Source organism: Rhea pennata, chromosome 4, assembly GCF_028389875.1.
Source record: "Rhea pennata isolate bPtePen1 chromosome 4, bPtePen1.pri, whole genome shotgun sequence".
Classification (NCBI taxonomy): Eukaryota; Metazoa; Chordata; class Aves; order Rheiformes; family Rheidae; genus Rhea; species Rhea pennata.
In genome coordinates this window covers 7847033-7864163 of record NC_084666.1, presented here as the reverse complement: position 1 = coordinate 7864163, position 17131 = coordinate 7847033, and the positions used below count along the sequence as shown (strand labels likewise).

The 17131-nt window shown below is 38.4% G+C and overlaps 1 protein-coding gene across 2 annotated transcripts in view; it reads right to left on the bottom strand.

Annotated features, from left to right (window-relative positions):
* Positions 1–4170: 4170 nt before the first annotated feature.
* Positions 4171–17131, bottom strand: part of MAEA (macrophage erythroblast attacher, E3 ubiquitin ligase) — a 52666-nt gene continuing 39705 nt past the window's right edge. For both annotated transcript variants that reach the window (XM_062575231.1, XM_062575232.1), the window contains 4 exons: positions 10006–10114; positions 5817–5950; positions 4883–5078; positions 4171–4460 (listed from right to left, as the gene is read on the bottom strand). In XM_062575231.1, the coding sequence (XP_062431215.1) occupies positions 4365–4460; positions 4883–5078; positions 5817–5950; positions 10006–10114 (535 nt within the window). In that variant the 3' untranslated portion in view covers positions 4171–4364. The remainder of the gene's footprint in view (positions 4461–4882; positions 5079–5816; positions 5951–10005; positions 10115–17131) is intronic.

Here is a 17131-nt window from a genome sequence, read left to right as displayed (position 1 = left end):
TGCTGGGCATAAGGGCAGTTTGTTATCCATTAGCTGCCTCCAAGAGGGACTTTATTCTACTTACAGAACCTACCCAACTGTAAGAGAGTATGTTAATAAAGAGTTAAGAACAGATTCTGCTATCCACGTCCGACCATCCTAGATCTCAAAACAAACAAAAGCTGAACTGCTGAAAACTCCTCAAGAAAGCTTAGTTAATGGATCAGTTCTTAAAGAAAGGAAAAAAAAAAAAGAAAGAAAAAAAAAGAAAAGAATGAAAAATGCTGCCTTTCAGCATAGCTTGGAATTACACACATCGCAGAACTAACCTGGCATGGATAAAAACATATATTGCTACTATAGCATTCAATGGGCAGAAGAAACAGCTTGCAGTTTATCTGACCATGGATTGGATAAAGATCACAGATTTGATCACCTATTCTGATGGTGCTGCGGTTTATTCAGTGCACTAACTCAAAAAGCATGCACCTAGGCAGCTAGGAAAGCGTTCTTCCCTTCAAAGATGCAGATCATTTGTACCATATGCCAAGAAGTCATGCCACAGAAAAATCACTCACTGTTCAGAGCCAGGTAAGCCAAGAAAAACAACCCTTGAAGTGGAGTATGCTAGAGAATACAGCCAAAACCTCTCTCTCCTTTCACAGCATGAAAAAATACTCAACTCTAGTCCAGTGATTTGGACTACATCAAATGGAAGGGAAGATTAAGGCAATTAATTCTCAGCCTCAGTATGGCTGAGAAAAATCAGTGGAACCTGTCTTCACCACAACTGGGACAAACTCTGTTGACTTCAAATAGCAGAATGTCAAAATCAAAATCCAGAGTCTTAAGCCTCATTTTGTTAAGTTACTGGCAAGCCTGAGCAATGCTCACATCAATTCATAGTGTCACAGAGAGTTTTGCTAATTTTTAGCTCAATCAGATTTTGAGAGAAGACAGTCTTCACTTCATCAGTTAAGCCCTTCCATATATATATATATATATATATATATATATATATATATATATATATATACACACATGCACATATATACACACAGCCAAATCTACCGCCAGGCATCTATATGATGGATGTCTTCCATAAAAAGATCGGAATCTCATCTAAAGTAGTCAATATCCATTTTGTAATTGATATGAAATGCAGGTATTACCAGTAATTCAACAAGATGTACATATGATTGGCAGGTGAAACACTGTTCTGTATAGCAGGATATGGCCATTATTTGTTGAAGTTTCTACGTTTGCTTAGGGCAAAAGTTGTATAACAGATTTTCCATCCTACACTTTGTCACCTTACTGTGAGGTATTATGTAGGTCTGGGTCTCTGCTACAGATAGAAGCCTTTACCCAAGCTTTCAACTGCTGAAGAAAGTCTCTGTAACCCTGCCCTACTTCCACTGGCGTTACAAAACGCAAACTTCCAAAGGGAAGTTTTCCTACCAGCATGCACAGAAGTGGGAATTAATGTACTGTAGGGAGATGAATGGAAAATACCCAAACTATACTTAAATTCACAACTGGAAGTGTAAACTAAGAAATCCTACTGTACAAAGGATACCCCCACCAACTGTCAAAATGTCACCAAGATACAGAATGGCAAAGCAGAGTATACAGTGATTAAAATGCTGCTTTCAAGCAGCAAAGGCTGACGTTGCATAGTGTTTTTGGTTCAATGTCTAAAGCCACCTGTGACTATGAATTGACACCTTTGTTGAATTCTCAAGGCTGTAGAAAGTCATCAGGGAATACAAACCAGAAATCCCAGCTACTGCAAAGCAATCCATCCCGGCAACCACTTCTGACCCCCATAGAGCTGGAAAGTTCCCAAAGCCACACCAGAGAAAGCCTGAGAATGAAAATCAACCTATGGGTGCACTTACCAAACCAGCTAGGAGGGTGCAACAGCCTTGCTTAGTTAAAACAGGTGGTTCAGTTGTTTTAGGCTCAATCGCAGGTTTGCAGAGTGAGCAATCAGGACCAGGAGAGCTGAAGCTCCCGTCAGCCCTTTCTGGAGGGCCTTTCTATAATGCACCATCAGGGACTCAGACCTCAGGTTGGCACATGGCCCACTGAAATGATACCTTCTGTAAGCAGAGGTTCAAGCCCTTCTCCCCTTTGCTTCCCAGGCTTCTTGGGCGGAATCCATGCTCCCCCAAGGAGGAGGCCTGGATTCTTCACCACTCTGCTTAGGCCACAGAAAGCAAAAAGGGCTGAAATCTCAGGAAACCGCAACTCTAACTAGTACTTGAAGAAGCAAAAGCAACAATTTCCACATTCTACAATTGTTAAGTAATTATACTGCATTCCTTCAGGGTTCATAGGAAGTGACCTCCCTCTCCCCCACTGCCTCTGGACTTTATAAAAAGCAGGAAAAACGGAGGTTGCTCAGTGTTTTCCTTGTCCTTCTCCCTGTTATTATGCTGTAAACCTACCAAAGAACAGATAGTCTTCCACTGGGATTTCAGCACTGCTGCTCTCTATGATGTTGTCCTCTCCCCTTTTGAGCTGATGATACTTCTGCCTTGCCACATCAGGAAGGAACAGATCAGTTAAGCATTAACTGATAACCAATTACTCACCACCTTCTCTCAGCAAACTGTTTACTCAGGAATCAACCTGTATCTGTCACTTCAAGAAAGGCCGAGGGAAACAAACTTTTCCATCAGGAAGTGCAAGAAATCTGGTCTTTGCCAAATTTACCGGTGTATCTGGAAGACTGCAAGGTTGTTCAGAAGCATCAGTAATGCATGCTTATTGAAAATGGAGCCTTTTAACACATAACCCCTTAGAAATCTCACTGTATTTACAGTTTCAGAGTGGCTGGTACAAACTACAAATATATAAATGGATTGTATGTAAGTGATGAACATAAGTTGTCGAAAATAACTAGTTAGTTCCTTCCCTGATGCACTTAAGGACACACAAACCCCCCCACCTTACATCTCCCAAAGAATCATTTTAACAGAGAGCTTTCAAGACACTAGACAATCTTCTAGGAAGTGACAAAAATTTGATAGGAAGGCAGACTGCAGTGTCATCTTTATATGAAAAGTTTAAGCCAAAAACAGTTGACTGAGATGCTCTGCTTTTGTAAGCCTGAAGAACAACATTTATGATTAAGCCTCTTTTTTCTGATTTTGCAGAACACTTGAAAAAACCTGTGGAAGTTGCTCCTTTCAAGAAAGATTCTTATAAAAATGAAAAGTTAAGTTTGTTTACATTTAAATACAAAGCAGCTTTCTAATTTTACATAATCAAGAAATGGAAAACAATTTTTATTAACATGTTTTACATTTACAATCTTTTATTAGCTAATCAACATCAACATGCAAAAATAAGCGCTAAATACAAACCTCTACAATATGGTTTTGTTTAAACTACAATGGTTTAATTCTCTTGAAAAGTCATAAGGATGTGTTCTGTAGTCATTAAAATTGAACTATTAGTTTCAGTAATGAATACTATTTAGACCCTAAAATTATGTAATCATCCTGCAAGGCATCTTCAGAAACTTCGCCCAACACTTAAGAATACCAGCTCATTTTCATGTGAGTACATTCTCAAAGCAAGAAATAAGGCAGTAGCACTAATGATTTCATATTGAACCCTATGCACATAACTAATAACTTTAGAAGGACTTTAACACTATGGTAGACTGGAAAAAGAACATTTAAACAAGCAGTGTACTTTGCCTGAAATGTTCTCAGTTTCTCTTGATATTTATGCAACCTCCTTAAAATATTTGGGTTTGGAAAAAGACTTCATACTCCTTCAAACCAGTCCCTAGTTGATCCTCCAGAGAAGTCAGTCTTGTGTCAAAGACATCAATATCTTCCCATGGAAATAAGTTACATGATTCATGTTCAGGATTACTTCACAAGAGGATCATAAAGAAGGCAAAGAGGAGCTTAAAGGAGAACATACTTGTAGTACTGAAATATTTGATAACAAAAGGGTCTTGGACAATTGTGAAAAAGAGGGAAGGAAAATGAATTTAATTTCAGATCTGTTGTAACTTTTCCCCCAGTGCAAATGTCCATCTTTAAAGAAAGTTATCCTTTAGAAGATGAAAGTACTTTTGAGAAGAGTCCAATTTTTGACCTTACGTTACAAAACCTTAACAATCAAAATTTGTTTTTCTTTTTATTCAAGTACAAACTTAAGTCATAATTCCTCTCTTTAAGAGTGTTTATTGTTGCTCATTGATCTTTGGTCGCAAGAAACAATAATGCCACCGACAGGTCTGATCCCCAAGGTGGCAGATTTTGCTTCTTTGCCACACATTAAGGCCCCCCCCTTTACAGGGTATGCCAATATACACTGTGTCAAAATTCCAGCGGCACTTCATCATGTGTATTATGGACCTACATGATGTAGACTTTCTCAGCTTGTGAGAAGTTGAAGACTTCTTTGGTTCTTGGGCAAATTACTTTGTCATCTTGACGAATAGAAAGCAGAGACTGAAAAAAGTGAAATCAAAAGATAATATTCACAACAGTAAATGCAACTCAAAACATTACTTAATTGTTATTAGGGAAAAAGTGTTTTGCTTTTTTGTTTTTAAAACAGGTACTATAGTCTGAGGTCAAAATACCTTTTCCCACAGAAGTTTCTCACTCCACATTTTGTGCTCCAAAACGGAAGATTTCCAGTGGCATTTGATTTTGTTATAAATTCATATGTTCAGAGGTTAGCGTCTTTAAAGACCGATTTCACCACAAAAATACAGTCTCTTGAGAACTATTGTACGAGGTCACTTTTGTTAATACAAAAGATGCTTCCAGCTTTCTGACTAAAGTTTAAAAGCTCTTATTTTGATATAGGAAGTTATTATGAGCACAGCTATTCTGGACTTTAGTAAGTCATTGATTTAAACACTTACATTGTATCCATAGACATATCCATTTGGTAACATCATGGGAGGATTATTTTCGTTCATTACATCCCCTGAAATCTTGCAGACTAGTCGGGAGTTGGCACAATGTGCCATAGGCAGAGGCTGAGCCAGCTTGTTCAGGGATTTGCTACACACAGGGCAGTCTGGGTTTTTTGAACTCCCATCCTCTTTATAACACTGTCTGTTTAACAGCAAGTTAAAGAACAACCAACACAATGTAACATGAATTAGTTTGTTAATAACGTACATTGAAAAAAAAAGACAGTAAACTGCAAACATGAACTAGGTTATAGAGTTTTACAAAACTAGTTAATTCAAGTTTAATGTGCATCTATAAAAAACAGATCAAGTGCTTTAGCTACTTCAAGAAGGAACGAGAGTAAGCAGCAAGTGTCAAGTACCCCCTATAGAAAGCTTCTGATGTTGAGCACATTAGTAGCATTAGTCCTTCTCTAATACACCATAGCATGTGGTAAATCCATTAAGCTTCAAAAGATGTAGCATACATTTGAATACTCACATTAAAAAAAAAAACAAAAAAACAAAACAAAAAAAACCCCACACATACAGGGTAAATAGTGTAAGTGCTTAAAAAAATGTTTTGACCCAGCTCAGTAATTTTTCCCAGTATATTCATCCTAATTTACAACACATGGAAGGAGAAGCTAGTATGTAGGCACGATACAAAAACTACCCTAAAAAGAAGTCTTGCTCATTTTTTTTTTCCTTTTAAACTATAATCCCTTTGGTTACCATCTGTTCTTAACTTAATATAGATGCCAATTCATGCTCCATTTAAACAAGTTGTAAGCAAAAAGGTGCAAGTTTGATTTCTTCTTTGAAAAGTATCTATGAAAGAAAGAGGGGCAGAGGGAAGGACGTTTTTGCACTCAACAGTATTATCTGCATTAAAGGATACGGTGTTTTTATAGCTGAAAGGCCTGCCTGGAGGGTTATAGTAAAAACAGAATTGTTTCCCAGCTGATGTAGTCTGTAGTTATCATATCTAAACTGTTGGATCAGCATTCTCCATCGAGCAGGGTCCAAGAGATCCTGTCAGAAAAAACATAACTATAAGTTGTTTTCAATGTAGTTGTCTCAGGGCTGGGGGAGAGACTGGGAGAGGTAAATTGTGCACAACCACAAAACTGAATCACAAAATAAATATACATGCTAATAATCAATGACTGCGCTTTCTAGAAAGCGCCTTTTAATACTATTTTATTAGAAATATAATCTAAATAAAGTTTCACACAAAGTTTCTGGTATAATCATATACAATCTCCAAACTTACTTTATTACATATGCACACATGAACATCTAAAACATAACATCTTAGCTCAAAGAAAATGCTTTCATTGTTACAGTACGACTAGTAGAACCAACTTCATTATCTATAAAAATGTCCAAGAACCATTTATAGACGGGCACTCTTCCCTGCTCTAGCAAAAGCAAGCTAATCGCAGATTCTAGCTCCCCCATCCCTCTTCTACAAAATGTTCTAAGGCAGGCATGTAAATCCTGGTAAGACTATTTTCTGTATTGAGGTTTTTTTTAGAATGCTGGCCTACTTACGACGCAAAATTAGTATTGTGGAATGTTTGCTTTAAAAGCCACTGAACCGTTAATGCAGGGCCAGGCAAACTTCTGAAAAGCCACAAGCATTTCTGCTTCAAGTTAGACTAATTCTTGCTGATACCTGTTTGCAATATACATTGTTTAACAGAGAAGTGTTGCCATTTTTTTTTTCTTGGTGGGGGTGGGGAAGGAGAGGGGGAGAAAGATTTTAGTTTGAAAAGCTGGCACAAATCTAGGCTAGGAAAAAAGCTTAGCATGCATTTAAGGGAAGAATTCTTTAGCATACATTGCAATGCTGTGGCTTATCTAAAAACAAGGAGCAGTAAAGTAGTTTATTTTCATGGAAACAAGAACTAAGCCTCCAGAAATCAAGAATATTTTGAACACTTAAACAATTCTGAGAAAGAATCATAAGAAACTAAGACCCCTTGAAAACATACTGGTTATGACATGTCACAGGCAAAGATCTAATTCTTTCTTCTGTTAGCACTTTTCCTTTGCATCTATAACCTGCACCTCTTGTTACAAGAGAATATTATGTTGATCTATCTTAGAAATAAGCTCAATATTATCAACTGCACATGCTTTGAGGCAACTAGGAAAAGCAACTATATATTTTTAGTATATTACTGCACTTATTAAACAAGCTTTTAAAGAAAATCATTAAAGGACTGAATTAGTGGCAGAAATACACCGAGTAGCGGCATCAATTCCAAATGTACGTTACACAAGTTTTCAGGCACTGATACTACCATGATGCAGACTGGTCCTTATGCTTCCCTTTTTACTAGCTTGGCCCACTCTGCCTCTCCATGGTTCCCTCTTCACAGAAAAAAAAAAAAAAAACGGGATTGGAGAGGGAAGAATTCTGCCTTCACCGTGATCTGTATGCTGGATTCCCTCCCATTCCAGGGAGATCAAAGAGGCCTGGGAATCTTTCTCCAACAACATTAATAGGATCATGGTACATTTTTTGGTATTTTATTCACAAACGTCTTTTCATTGTCCTAAAGTTACATATCAGCAGAATTATATTTCAGAGAAACTTTGGAAGTATCTTGCATAAATAGAAAGAGCCAACGTTTAAAGAATTGTGAAACTAGATTTGGACAGCAGTTATCTGAGCAAGCAGAGAAATACTTCTCCATCCCTGCTCCCTCTCACCCCAAACTGAACCAGCTAGATAGTGCTGAGAAAAGGCTTAGGTGTAACTTATAAATTTTAGCTGAGATTATGAAACTGTAAATCTCCACGAACACAGAGACAACAAAACTGTTGGACTAGAGCCAGGCTCAACAAGATTTTCACAGCTCCCATTAAACTGGGAATATCTTCGGAGGAAAGAAGAGATGCAGCGCAGGTAAAGGAGTCTGTATATGTTTTTCTGACAAATGTTTGGGAAATGGAATTACACAGAAACTGAAAAAGGGCTCAAGTGAGGGATTCTAATGGTTTAAAAAAACACCCCACCACCATCACCACCAAAAAACGCACATCCATCTCCACCCACCAGGAGTACTAGATCAGAGATGCCCCCCCCTCCCTTTATAACGATAAAAGAAAAGATCAACTACTGTAAAGCAAGAAAAACAGCAGGAAGAATGAACAGTTGACATAGGGAAGAGAGATAAATCCACTGGGAAGATTCAGAGGCAAAAGAATCCTGGACATAACACAGAATGTTTGGCTGACTTCTAAGTACTCCAAACCCTCAAGGAGAACTGAGACAAAGAACCCATAAACACAAAGGCAAGGAGAAATGCATATACAGTTCTTGCAAAAAGAAGAAAAACAGGAAAAAAAAAAAAAAAAAAAAAAGGTAAAACTCTGCCATGAGATTGCGCATTTGTTTACTTTACTGCCAGTTCTCCAAAAGGCCAGAACATTAGACCTCCAGGAAGAAGCTTTCGCTCCTGCCCTAAGGCAACTCCAAAGATGAGGTAGCAGATAGCCTACACACAGGATCCATAAGAGATAAAGTGCTACTTATGCTTAAAAAAACTCTCTATGATTTTAAAGCACATAGGTGATGGGACACAAAAGCAGCAATGCATTGTATGCGTAGTTGGAATAATTGCAGCCACAGCGAGGCAAGTTTGTTCAAAGGTCAAAAAAGAAAACAGCTTGTTTTTCCACAATGTTAAATATATTTAACTTTAGTTTTCCTCAAGTCCTGAAAAACAGGATGACAAGCGAGCAAGAGTTTGATTCACTGGTTATAGAAGATGATTCCTCCCTTTGGTTAACAAAAATCAATTGTTGTTTTTTATTTTTTTTTTAAAGATATGTTCAGACAAACTCTCTCAAAGATGTAATAAGCTATTTTAAAAAGACATTTATGTCCACAACTCCTAGTAAATACATTAAGGTAACTCCATAAAAGCTTGCACTCCATGATTCTCTGTGCCAGTGATTGTCAGAGGACCCCAAATATGACTCCCATAAACTAGAATTTTAAAGTCAGATCTATAATAAATAGTAAGAAATTTGTTCCAGTGGGATGGTTGTGTTAAACACTAGCTTTTTTTCCCCCTCTTGCTCACTCTCTCTCATTGAGACATGTTCTCCAAACTAGCTCTTGGAGCAAAATACAGGATTTGTATTTCCTGCATATTTCACTCTGACTAGCAAAACCACCACGAGCTGCCCAGCCTTTTAACACATCTGTCAGTCATACTTCTACCTCGTGCCAAAGGTGGAATCCAAGACAAAGAAATTCACCTTCGTTGTGCACGTGTGTTTTTTTTTAATGCTAGTTTCATCACTGTTTAAGAACACGTTTATATTGGCATTGCCATCTATTGGCTTGGCATTTCAGAGAATTCTTGTCTTGCTTTGCACCAGTTCAACTACTATCTACCTTCTGCCTCTAAAGCCATGTATATCAAACCAACGAGCACAACAAGAAATACACCACATGCAACTTGAAAAGACAGAATTAGCACATGACCAAAGAACAAACTCAGCAGTAAAATTCAAATCAAGGTAAAGTTATTGCCACCAATATCGATACTAGTCTGTATAATTCAAAGATATGAATGCTCTACATTTAAGCACAGAAAATACTGTGTTCAAATCATTAAAAACCAACTTTCCTTTCCTCATTCCAGCAAGGACATTAATTTGAGAAATACAATTAAGAATTGCTATTACTGTATTAAGACCCCAGCCCAGTACGCTGAACAGAACCACCACACTGCTTCCCTGTACTTCCCCACCTTCTGACTCTCGCTGTACACTGTGTATCAGGTTCCAGCTCCAGAGAACTGCAGTCCTGTGCTTGCAGAAAACCTAGCTCAGGGACCATTCGCTCCCATTAAGATCCATTTGCAATAACAACACAAGTATTACCCAGAGTGACGGACAAGAAAAGGCTGGTTATTAGAATTAAGGACTTAAAGATGGAATTCAGAAAGTGAAAGTTAGAACAATGTTTAATCTACAGCTTATCAGCGTATTTACCTATTTTTTTTTTAAAAAAGTCCATTTTAGTATTCTACCGTATCACTCGGTTTTAAACATAAACTTACCTTATAGGGGGAGATATGAGTGTCTGAAGGAAAAGCCAACATTCCCATCACTTGTCGAACCTCATCCAGCTGGCTTCCCTCAGCCTGACTGAAATGCTTTCTTGCATGTCTGAAACACAGATTTTAGAACAAGTTTTATATTTAACAATGTTCTAAGTAACAGGAATTAAGATTTTAAAACTATGTAAAACTTCAGAGAAGAGCTCTGTATTCAATAACAATATCTATCAGGCCATTCACTTAAAGAGCTTGAAAACTATTACTGTGAACATGAATACAAATGCAAGAACGACCTAAATGTTAGCGGTCTCACATCATAGTTTCTTAGGAACCAGAACTCCCTACTTTAGTATGAACTCTTCTAGAAAAATACTCATTTCTTACCATCTACATCTAGAATGACAGATTATTAGAAGAAATGTCTTAGCTTATGCAAGAGTACCGCACTTACTCCTTTCACATGCACTTGCGAGTGAGAAAAATGAGGTCTTATAATCAGCTATTGCATACCTTTAAACACTGAAAATACTCAATGATCTACCTTGTTTACACTGACATTTGAGACTGCTTACTTTTGAATAAGCAGTCTTCTAGTATGGGGTAAAGGTAATATAATCTCCTGCGCAGAATACAATAAACTGCAGGGTAACGTATTAAAAATCCCCTAAACAAAAAAGCCACCCATATACAACATGCTAAAAGCAGTATTACTCCCTCCCCAGTGGTACAAAAAAGTACAAAAGTTTGTACTGAAGTTCTAATTAAACATACAGTGTTTATAAGAAATACACACAGGGTTGAAAACACACATATTTTTTAAAAAAGTGACAATTACTAAGAACGTATTCAAAGCAAAACGCAGAATTTTATTCATTTTCAGAAAATAAGTACTGAGAAAACAGAATTGGTATCAGATTATAAAGGATATGTGACTAGTTAAAAACACTGTATGGCAACTTTCCCTATGTGGTGAGCCCAAGATCATCAATTTTCAAGTTGGAGTTTAAACATAAGCTTAAAGGTGAGCAGCACTTCAAACACAGAAGCGAGCTACAGAAGAGCCCTCTAGCCTTTTAACCGCACGATTTGTTCAGCGTTTCCACCGAAAGCCCCGTTTTCAGTGGTGCACAGGTGTTGCTTAGTAGGATTGAATACCAAATAGGGGCTGTGTTGAATATGGCATTGCATAAGCTTAGGAAGTTCTTCTGTGCTGTATTTCCCTCCTTGGTTTGGGTTACAGGGAAGATGCCAAGTTCTCAGAAGTACTTCAGCTAAGGCTGGGCTCTTTTCAACTTTTTTAAAAAGTTATTTAAATCTCCTTAAAGTTTTAAATTAGCTTCAGAAATAGACAATTGAGGAATACTAAATATTTCATGAGTTGAATTAAAGAAAAAAAAATCTAGATAGTTTTTTCTTGCTTTTAAATTCTGCGTTACACCGACTATGACCAGGTCATCAGCACCGTGAGAACAGTTTCTTTAGCCGGGTTTCCGGATTCCGGCTTCCTCTCCTTCCCAACCCAGGAAGCAATGGAAGTTACGGGGGACAGACTGTTTCCACCCAACTGCCTACTTTGAGCGAGCAATTCAGGAATGTAAATATTGTTCTCTGGGTGATGACCGTGCTACGATAGCAGAAGTACAAAATCCACAGCTTCAGAAGAGACTAAGCAGCCTGAACATACCAGGAGAAAGTTAAAACAAGCGCTAGTGGAGAGCTGCGGATGAAAGCAACAGCTATTTAAAAGAAATCTAGGGCAAAGCAAGAATTCAGATCTACCAACTAAACTACTGTGTGCGCATGCAAGAGAAAAACTGATCTTAAATAACTGCATTTGTCGTGTTCTGTGAAGTTGAAAGCGAAGCGTTATTTCAGATCCACACCAGCCTCAAGCTAGTGCTGCAGTCGTCCTTCCCAACAGGCTTCACGGACAGGATTTCAACGTACATCCCCCCTGCTTCTGGGGGCCCTGAGCTGCCACAGGTAAACATTGGCCGCGCTTGCTGCATGTGTTCAAAAAAGCTAGAGCGAACGCCTTGTTTTGCGCAATGCCACGCGTCTCTCCCCGTGCACGGGCGCTCAGCACCCCCACCTCGACCGTCTGAAAAGCACCGCACAGGTCGGGGCATGGTGGCCACTTTAAAATTGAAAACATTCCTGAAGGAAAAAAAAAAAAAAAAAGAGTCTAACATAAAAGAGTTTTTCTGAAGTGGATTAAGCCAGAAGGAATTAGTTCTTTTATAAAAACAACTTTCTATTAGTTTTTGTCTCCTGATTTTCCCTGCTGCTTCTGTCCCATAAGAAAACAAGAGACTTCCAACAAAGCCAGCAATGCTAACGCCAGAACTTCTTACTCGGGGTACCACTGCAGAAAAGTTAAATGTAGCAAAATATCCTTTAGAAAAAGGGAAGCAAATATGTTAATTCACGGCACTCCAAAATCTTTGCTCATTTGGGAAGCCAGAAACAGTATTCACAATACAAGAACTCATGAATGCAAAACATGATTTAAGTAATCTCTTATTTGCCCTTATGGCTTTATTATTTATAATTTCCCTTTCCGTTCAGCTAATTCTGTCTTCTCCAGGTCTTAGTTAAAGTTTTATGCTCTTCCACGCTGGGACAACATTGGTGCTGGCAGACTGTAGGATGTCACAAGATGTGAGCAGTTCTTTGAGATTGTTTTTGAAAGCAGAAGCCACAGCTCTGCATTTAACAGAAGAAACCAGAAGTGTAAACAAAACCAGCGCTCCATGCATCATTTTTAAAAGTCCAAAAGAGAAACATTTTGCTTAGGTATGCCTCTTCTCAGCAAGTTTATTTGCAGGTGTCTAGCAACAAGACTACATTTCATCCCCCCCCCATTATGTTTTCTACAATCAGCTGTAGAAAAACCGCTATTAACACTATTTCCCCCATCGTTTGGGTGAAGGCAGGAGTTTTGCCGCCAATTTAAGGTCCACTGCTGCAGACAACTTCATTTGAAAGACAACACTGCATGACTTTTACCCTGGTTTCTTCTGAAACGAAGACCGTCTCCAGGTAACACTAGGAAGGAGAACGGTGCCGTGGTTGTGATCAAGTTTTGAAGGGTCAAACTCTAACCAAAGGCAGCCAAAATGAAGCTCTTCTCCTGAGCCTACTTGTAACACAAATGATTTTTTTTTTAATGTAGAAAATATGTATGTAGTATCGCCTGCAGCTGAGAATACGTATATGAAAGAGCTGCTGTAGTCAGAAGTGTGTAAAAACGATGCCTCATCTCCGATCCTCTTGGGGGTGGAGAAGCACGAACCTGGTAACGTTTCACTGCCATGAGCGCACACGAGTCAGTACAGCCGCAGCAGTGTGCTGCAAACCTTTTAACTGAATGCTTGCAACAGAACACAAAATAAAAGGTGCAAAGTTTTATTTTTCAAATCGCAGAACAATCCTGTAAGCCCTGGAGGGACAGAGTATGCTCTTTTATTGGTCTGAAATAGCAGTTTCTCCAGCCTAAGTAGGTGCAACAAATATTGTATTTGACACCATAAACAGATTCCCCCACAGTCTGTCGGTAAAAGAGTCCCCCAAACCAATGGGCATGCAATTGTTTCCAGCTAATAATTTTATCATTAGCCTAATATTGCTTCTCCCCCTGCCCACCTCCTTCCCCTCCAAAGTAAGCCTTTACTAAAACTTTAGAGTTTACAATCTACTTTCTGCTATGGGTACAATACGTTAAAAAAGGAAAAAAGAAAAACCCTACACAGAGCTTTGACTTCTACATGAAGGAACATATTTATCACAAAGTAGCAGTAACTGCACACAAGCAGAAGGTGTTACCAAGGAAAGACTCGGTCCTTTCTGCTCAGTGACCCACGCCTGGACACCTTTATCTCAGAGAACATCATGACTGCTAGCAAAGTGCCTGAAAGGTTTTTATACTTACCCACCTGTCCAAAAAAACATCCCAAACTAAATAAAATACCAGGCCAAAGGGATAATGGAGGAACAAGCTGTATACATTCACACCCTTGTAGGAGGGAAGCTGACTGAAAGGAATAGACTGTTCCCTTTTCTCCTTCTCCTCATATCACTGGCTATTTTTGTTTATCCTTTTTGTCCTTTATATCCCAAGAACAAGTGCACAGGCTGTTTCGTTAAGCTTTAAGCTAAGAACACGTTATGTTTCCTCAGCTTCCTATGAAAGCAGAGAAGCAGAATGCTGCCGGTTTTTCCCGCAATAAAATTAAAGCCCCAGAACTGTGAAATCAATGTCATCATTAATTCACTGTTACTGTAACAGGTATTGGCCTTAACAAAAAAAAAAAAAAAAAAAGGAGACTGCAGGAATTAAAAGCTCAGTATATTAAGCTAAACTTTGTGATGCACTCAAGCATAAGAGATTCACACTCAGTATTAAACAAATACTTTTGGTATGTTCCCAAAACTTGCACTTTCAAGACCACTCTGATAAGCTATCTTACAGGAAGGTCAGTTTGTACACATCATATTCTGAAAAGCTACAGAAATTCAAATACAGTTATTTAATAAGATCTATATTTTTAAAGCTCACATCAATTTTATCCTAAAAGCAATCTGTCACTTTAGAGGTTCTCAGCAGGCAGGAGACAAAGCTTTCAAACTTATTTAAACACCAGCTGCGTTTCAACAAAATGTCAGCTCTCGGAGTTCCACTCGTACAGGAAACTACTTGGTAAACAGCCTTTCTCTCTGCTTTCTAATGGATGCCTGACCTATTTATTGCACCACAGACACAATACTGAAAGAATCCTGCTGCAGGCACTTAACAGAAGCAAGCTAATAAAAACACAAGTTGCAATAGCTTGCTCAAAGCAATGAGATTTATGCTACACCTTCCTAAAACATACTCCCTTATTTGTCACATTTAAAGCAAAATAGAAGGGAATAGTGAAAACATTAAAGAGCATGGCTTAAAAAGGGTTAGAGACAGCACTGAGATGCTGAACTCGGAACGTGCAAGGCTATGAGAATTCATTCTGTTAAAGAGGAGCGAATTGGGATATAGAAGGACTTGTGTAGCTCCTTTTCATTTCTCTTGCAGATACAAAGTTAACGCAGCGTTATTTTCACTTGAAAGTTATAATTACCAAGCAAAAATACTTGTCTGACCCTGAATTTCAACAGGTATGTGGAATACACAGGTTTCACCCCTAACAACAATCAGTATTTGGCATGTACATAGAAATTTGGAACATGTAAAGGAACAATATATTTTATATCTCAGGACTTCTATGTGTTTTAATAAACACATATGTAAACTGTAAAGGAAGAAAAAAAAAGGCAATGATAGTACAAGTTACTCCACGCCAAGAGCGCTGGGTCCTAAAACGATGACAGTGACAACTGACAAGTATTACTAGTTCTGTTGTGGGAAAAGGAAACAAGTTTCCAGCAGCTACAATAAAATACAGAATGACCTTATCCACTTTGTCCCAGTTCTCAGCCCATCTCCTTACTCCAGCCCTACCCCTGCCCTCTGGTTTCTGAGCTACATAAGGAAGCCGTGGCTCAAAGAAAATAAGTTTAGAGCACCGACTACTCATTTTTTAAGATGCATGACTGCACATTTGGCAAAGAAGCAAAATTAGCAGACAACAAAGCCAAGGGGCACAAAGGCATAGTATTCACTGGATATAAAGAGCATCATGGGCTTCAGAAGACAGATCAAGTAGTCAAATGTCTTTCAACATTTTTGTAGATACTCTACTGAATTCCTTTGCATTCAAGGGACCTATCAAAGGGCAGGTGCAAATACCTAAGTGAGAGCATACAGAAAAAACAAACTAAAGGTATAAACATGCTAGAATTAGCTGGAATTTATGAAGTTGTACATCTGCATTAAGAATGAACAAAAAGATTTAGGAACTAGGGCAAAGTAGGAAAGCATATCAGATCCGAATCAAATTAGAAATAACTGGAAACATACTGTAACACTTAAGGTGAGTCATTTTGGGGAGGCATTAGTATTAGACTGGCTTCTCAGCATACTTGTACTGCCTCTTTTCTCATGTTTTTAAGAAACAAAGGCTTTCTCACTCATTACAATCATTATTTACCCATTCCCTCTTTATGGGACATGGATTAAATTTAACAGATTGACAACATATATTTCAACAGGCATTAATTATTAGAATTTTAATATTAAACGCATGCCCAATCATATAATGAGCACTGTGTTCTTTCTCTTACTCCTTCAGTTACCATCATTTCCATTCCTACTGCTCTGTGGTTTGCTTATGCCTCCACAAGTCTGAAGCACCACAGACTCACTGGGTCTAATTCAATCATGCTGCAGATTCCCCCCACAGTCTGTCGGTAAAAGAGTCCCCCAAACCAATGGGCATGCAATTGTTTCCAGCTAATAATTTTATCATTAGCCTAATATTGCTTCTCCCCCTGCCCACCTCCTTCCCCTCCAAAGTAAGCCTTTACTAAAAATACTAAATCCCTGTAATGATCTTGAAGAGAACCTGTAACCTTCAAGTGGTTAAAAAAAGTTGCAAACACACGACCTGGAGGTATTTCAAAGCCTATCTCTGCTCCAAGCCAATTTCAAACAAGTCATGCAATTCCCAATACTAGCAGGGAGGTACCTAAGAAAGCAAACTGAGTATGCAGCAATGGCCTACACATTAGGTAGTCTGTCAAATTTCAGACACACAACTGGTCAGAAAAGACTGGCTACAGTGATATCAGCCTGCAATATTATAGCAAAACAACGATAGTCCCAAACATAAGCCCTCTTTGCTTTCTTTTCTATTCAAGGCATGTCATCTGGTTTGTCCTGCAGAAGAACGTTCTACATCTAAAACCGAGGACTGAGTGAGCTGACAGGCTGCACTCATGTAACAGCACTTCGATTTCTAAAGCTCTGTACTTGTCTGACAAGAAAGCAGCCTCCCGGTTTCAGCAAATATATATATATTTCAGTATTTAGCATGGCTTTAAAAGCCAGCAGGACCAACAATTTCAATGTGAAACTTATCTGAAACACCATGCAGCAACCGTGTTATCACTAGAAAGTATCAGCAAAGCAGTAAATCTTGCCATAAACGTTGTCATCCAGCCCTGGGTTTAAATGTTCTTACAAACTAGAAGC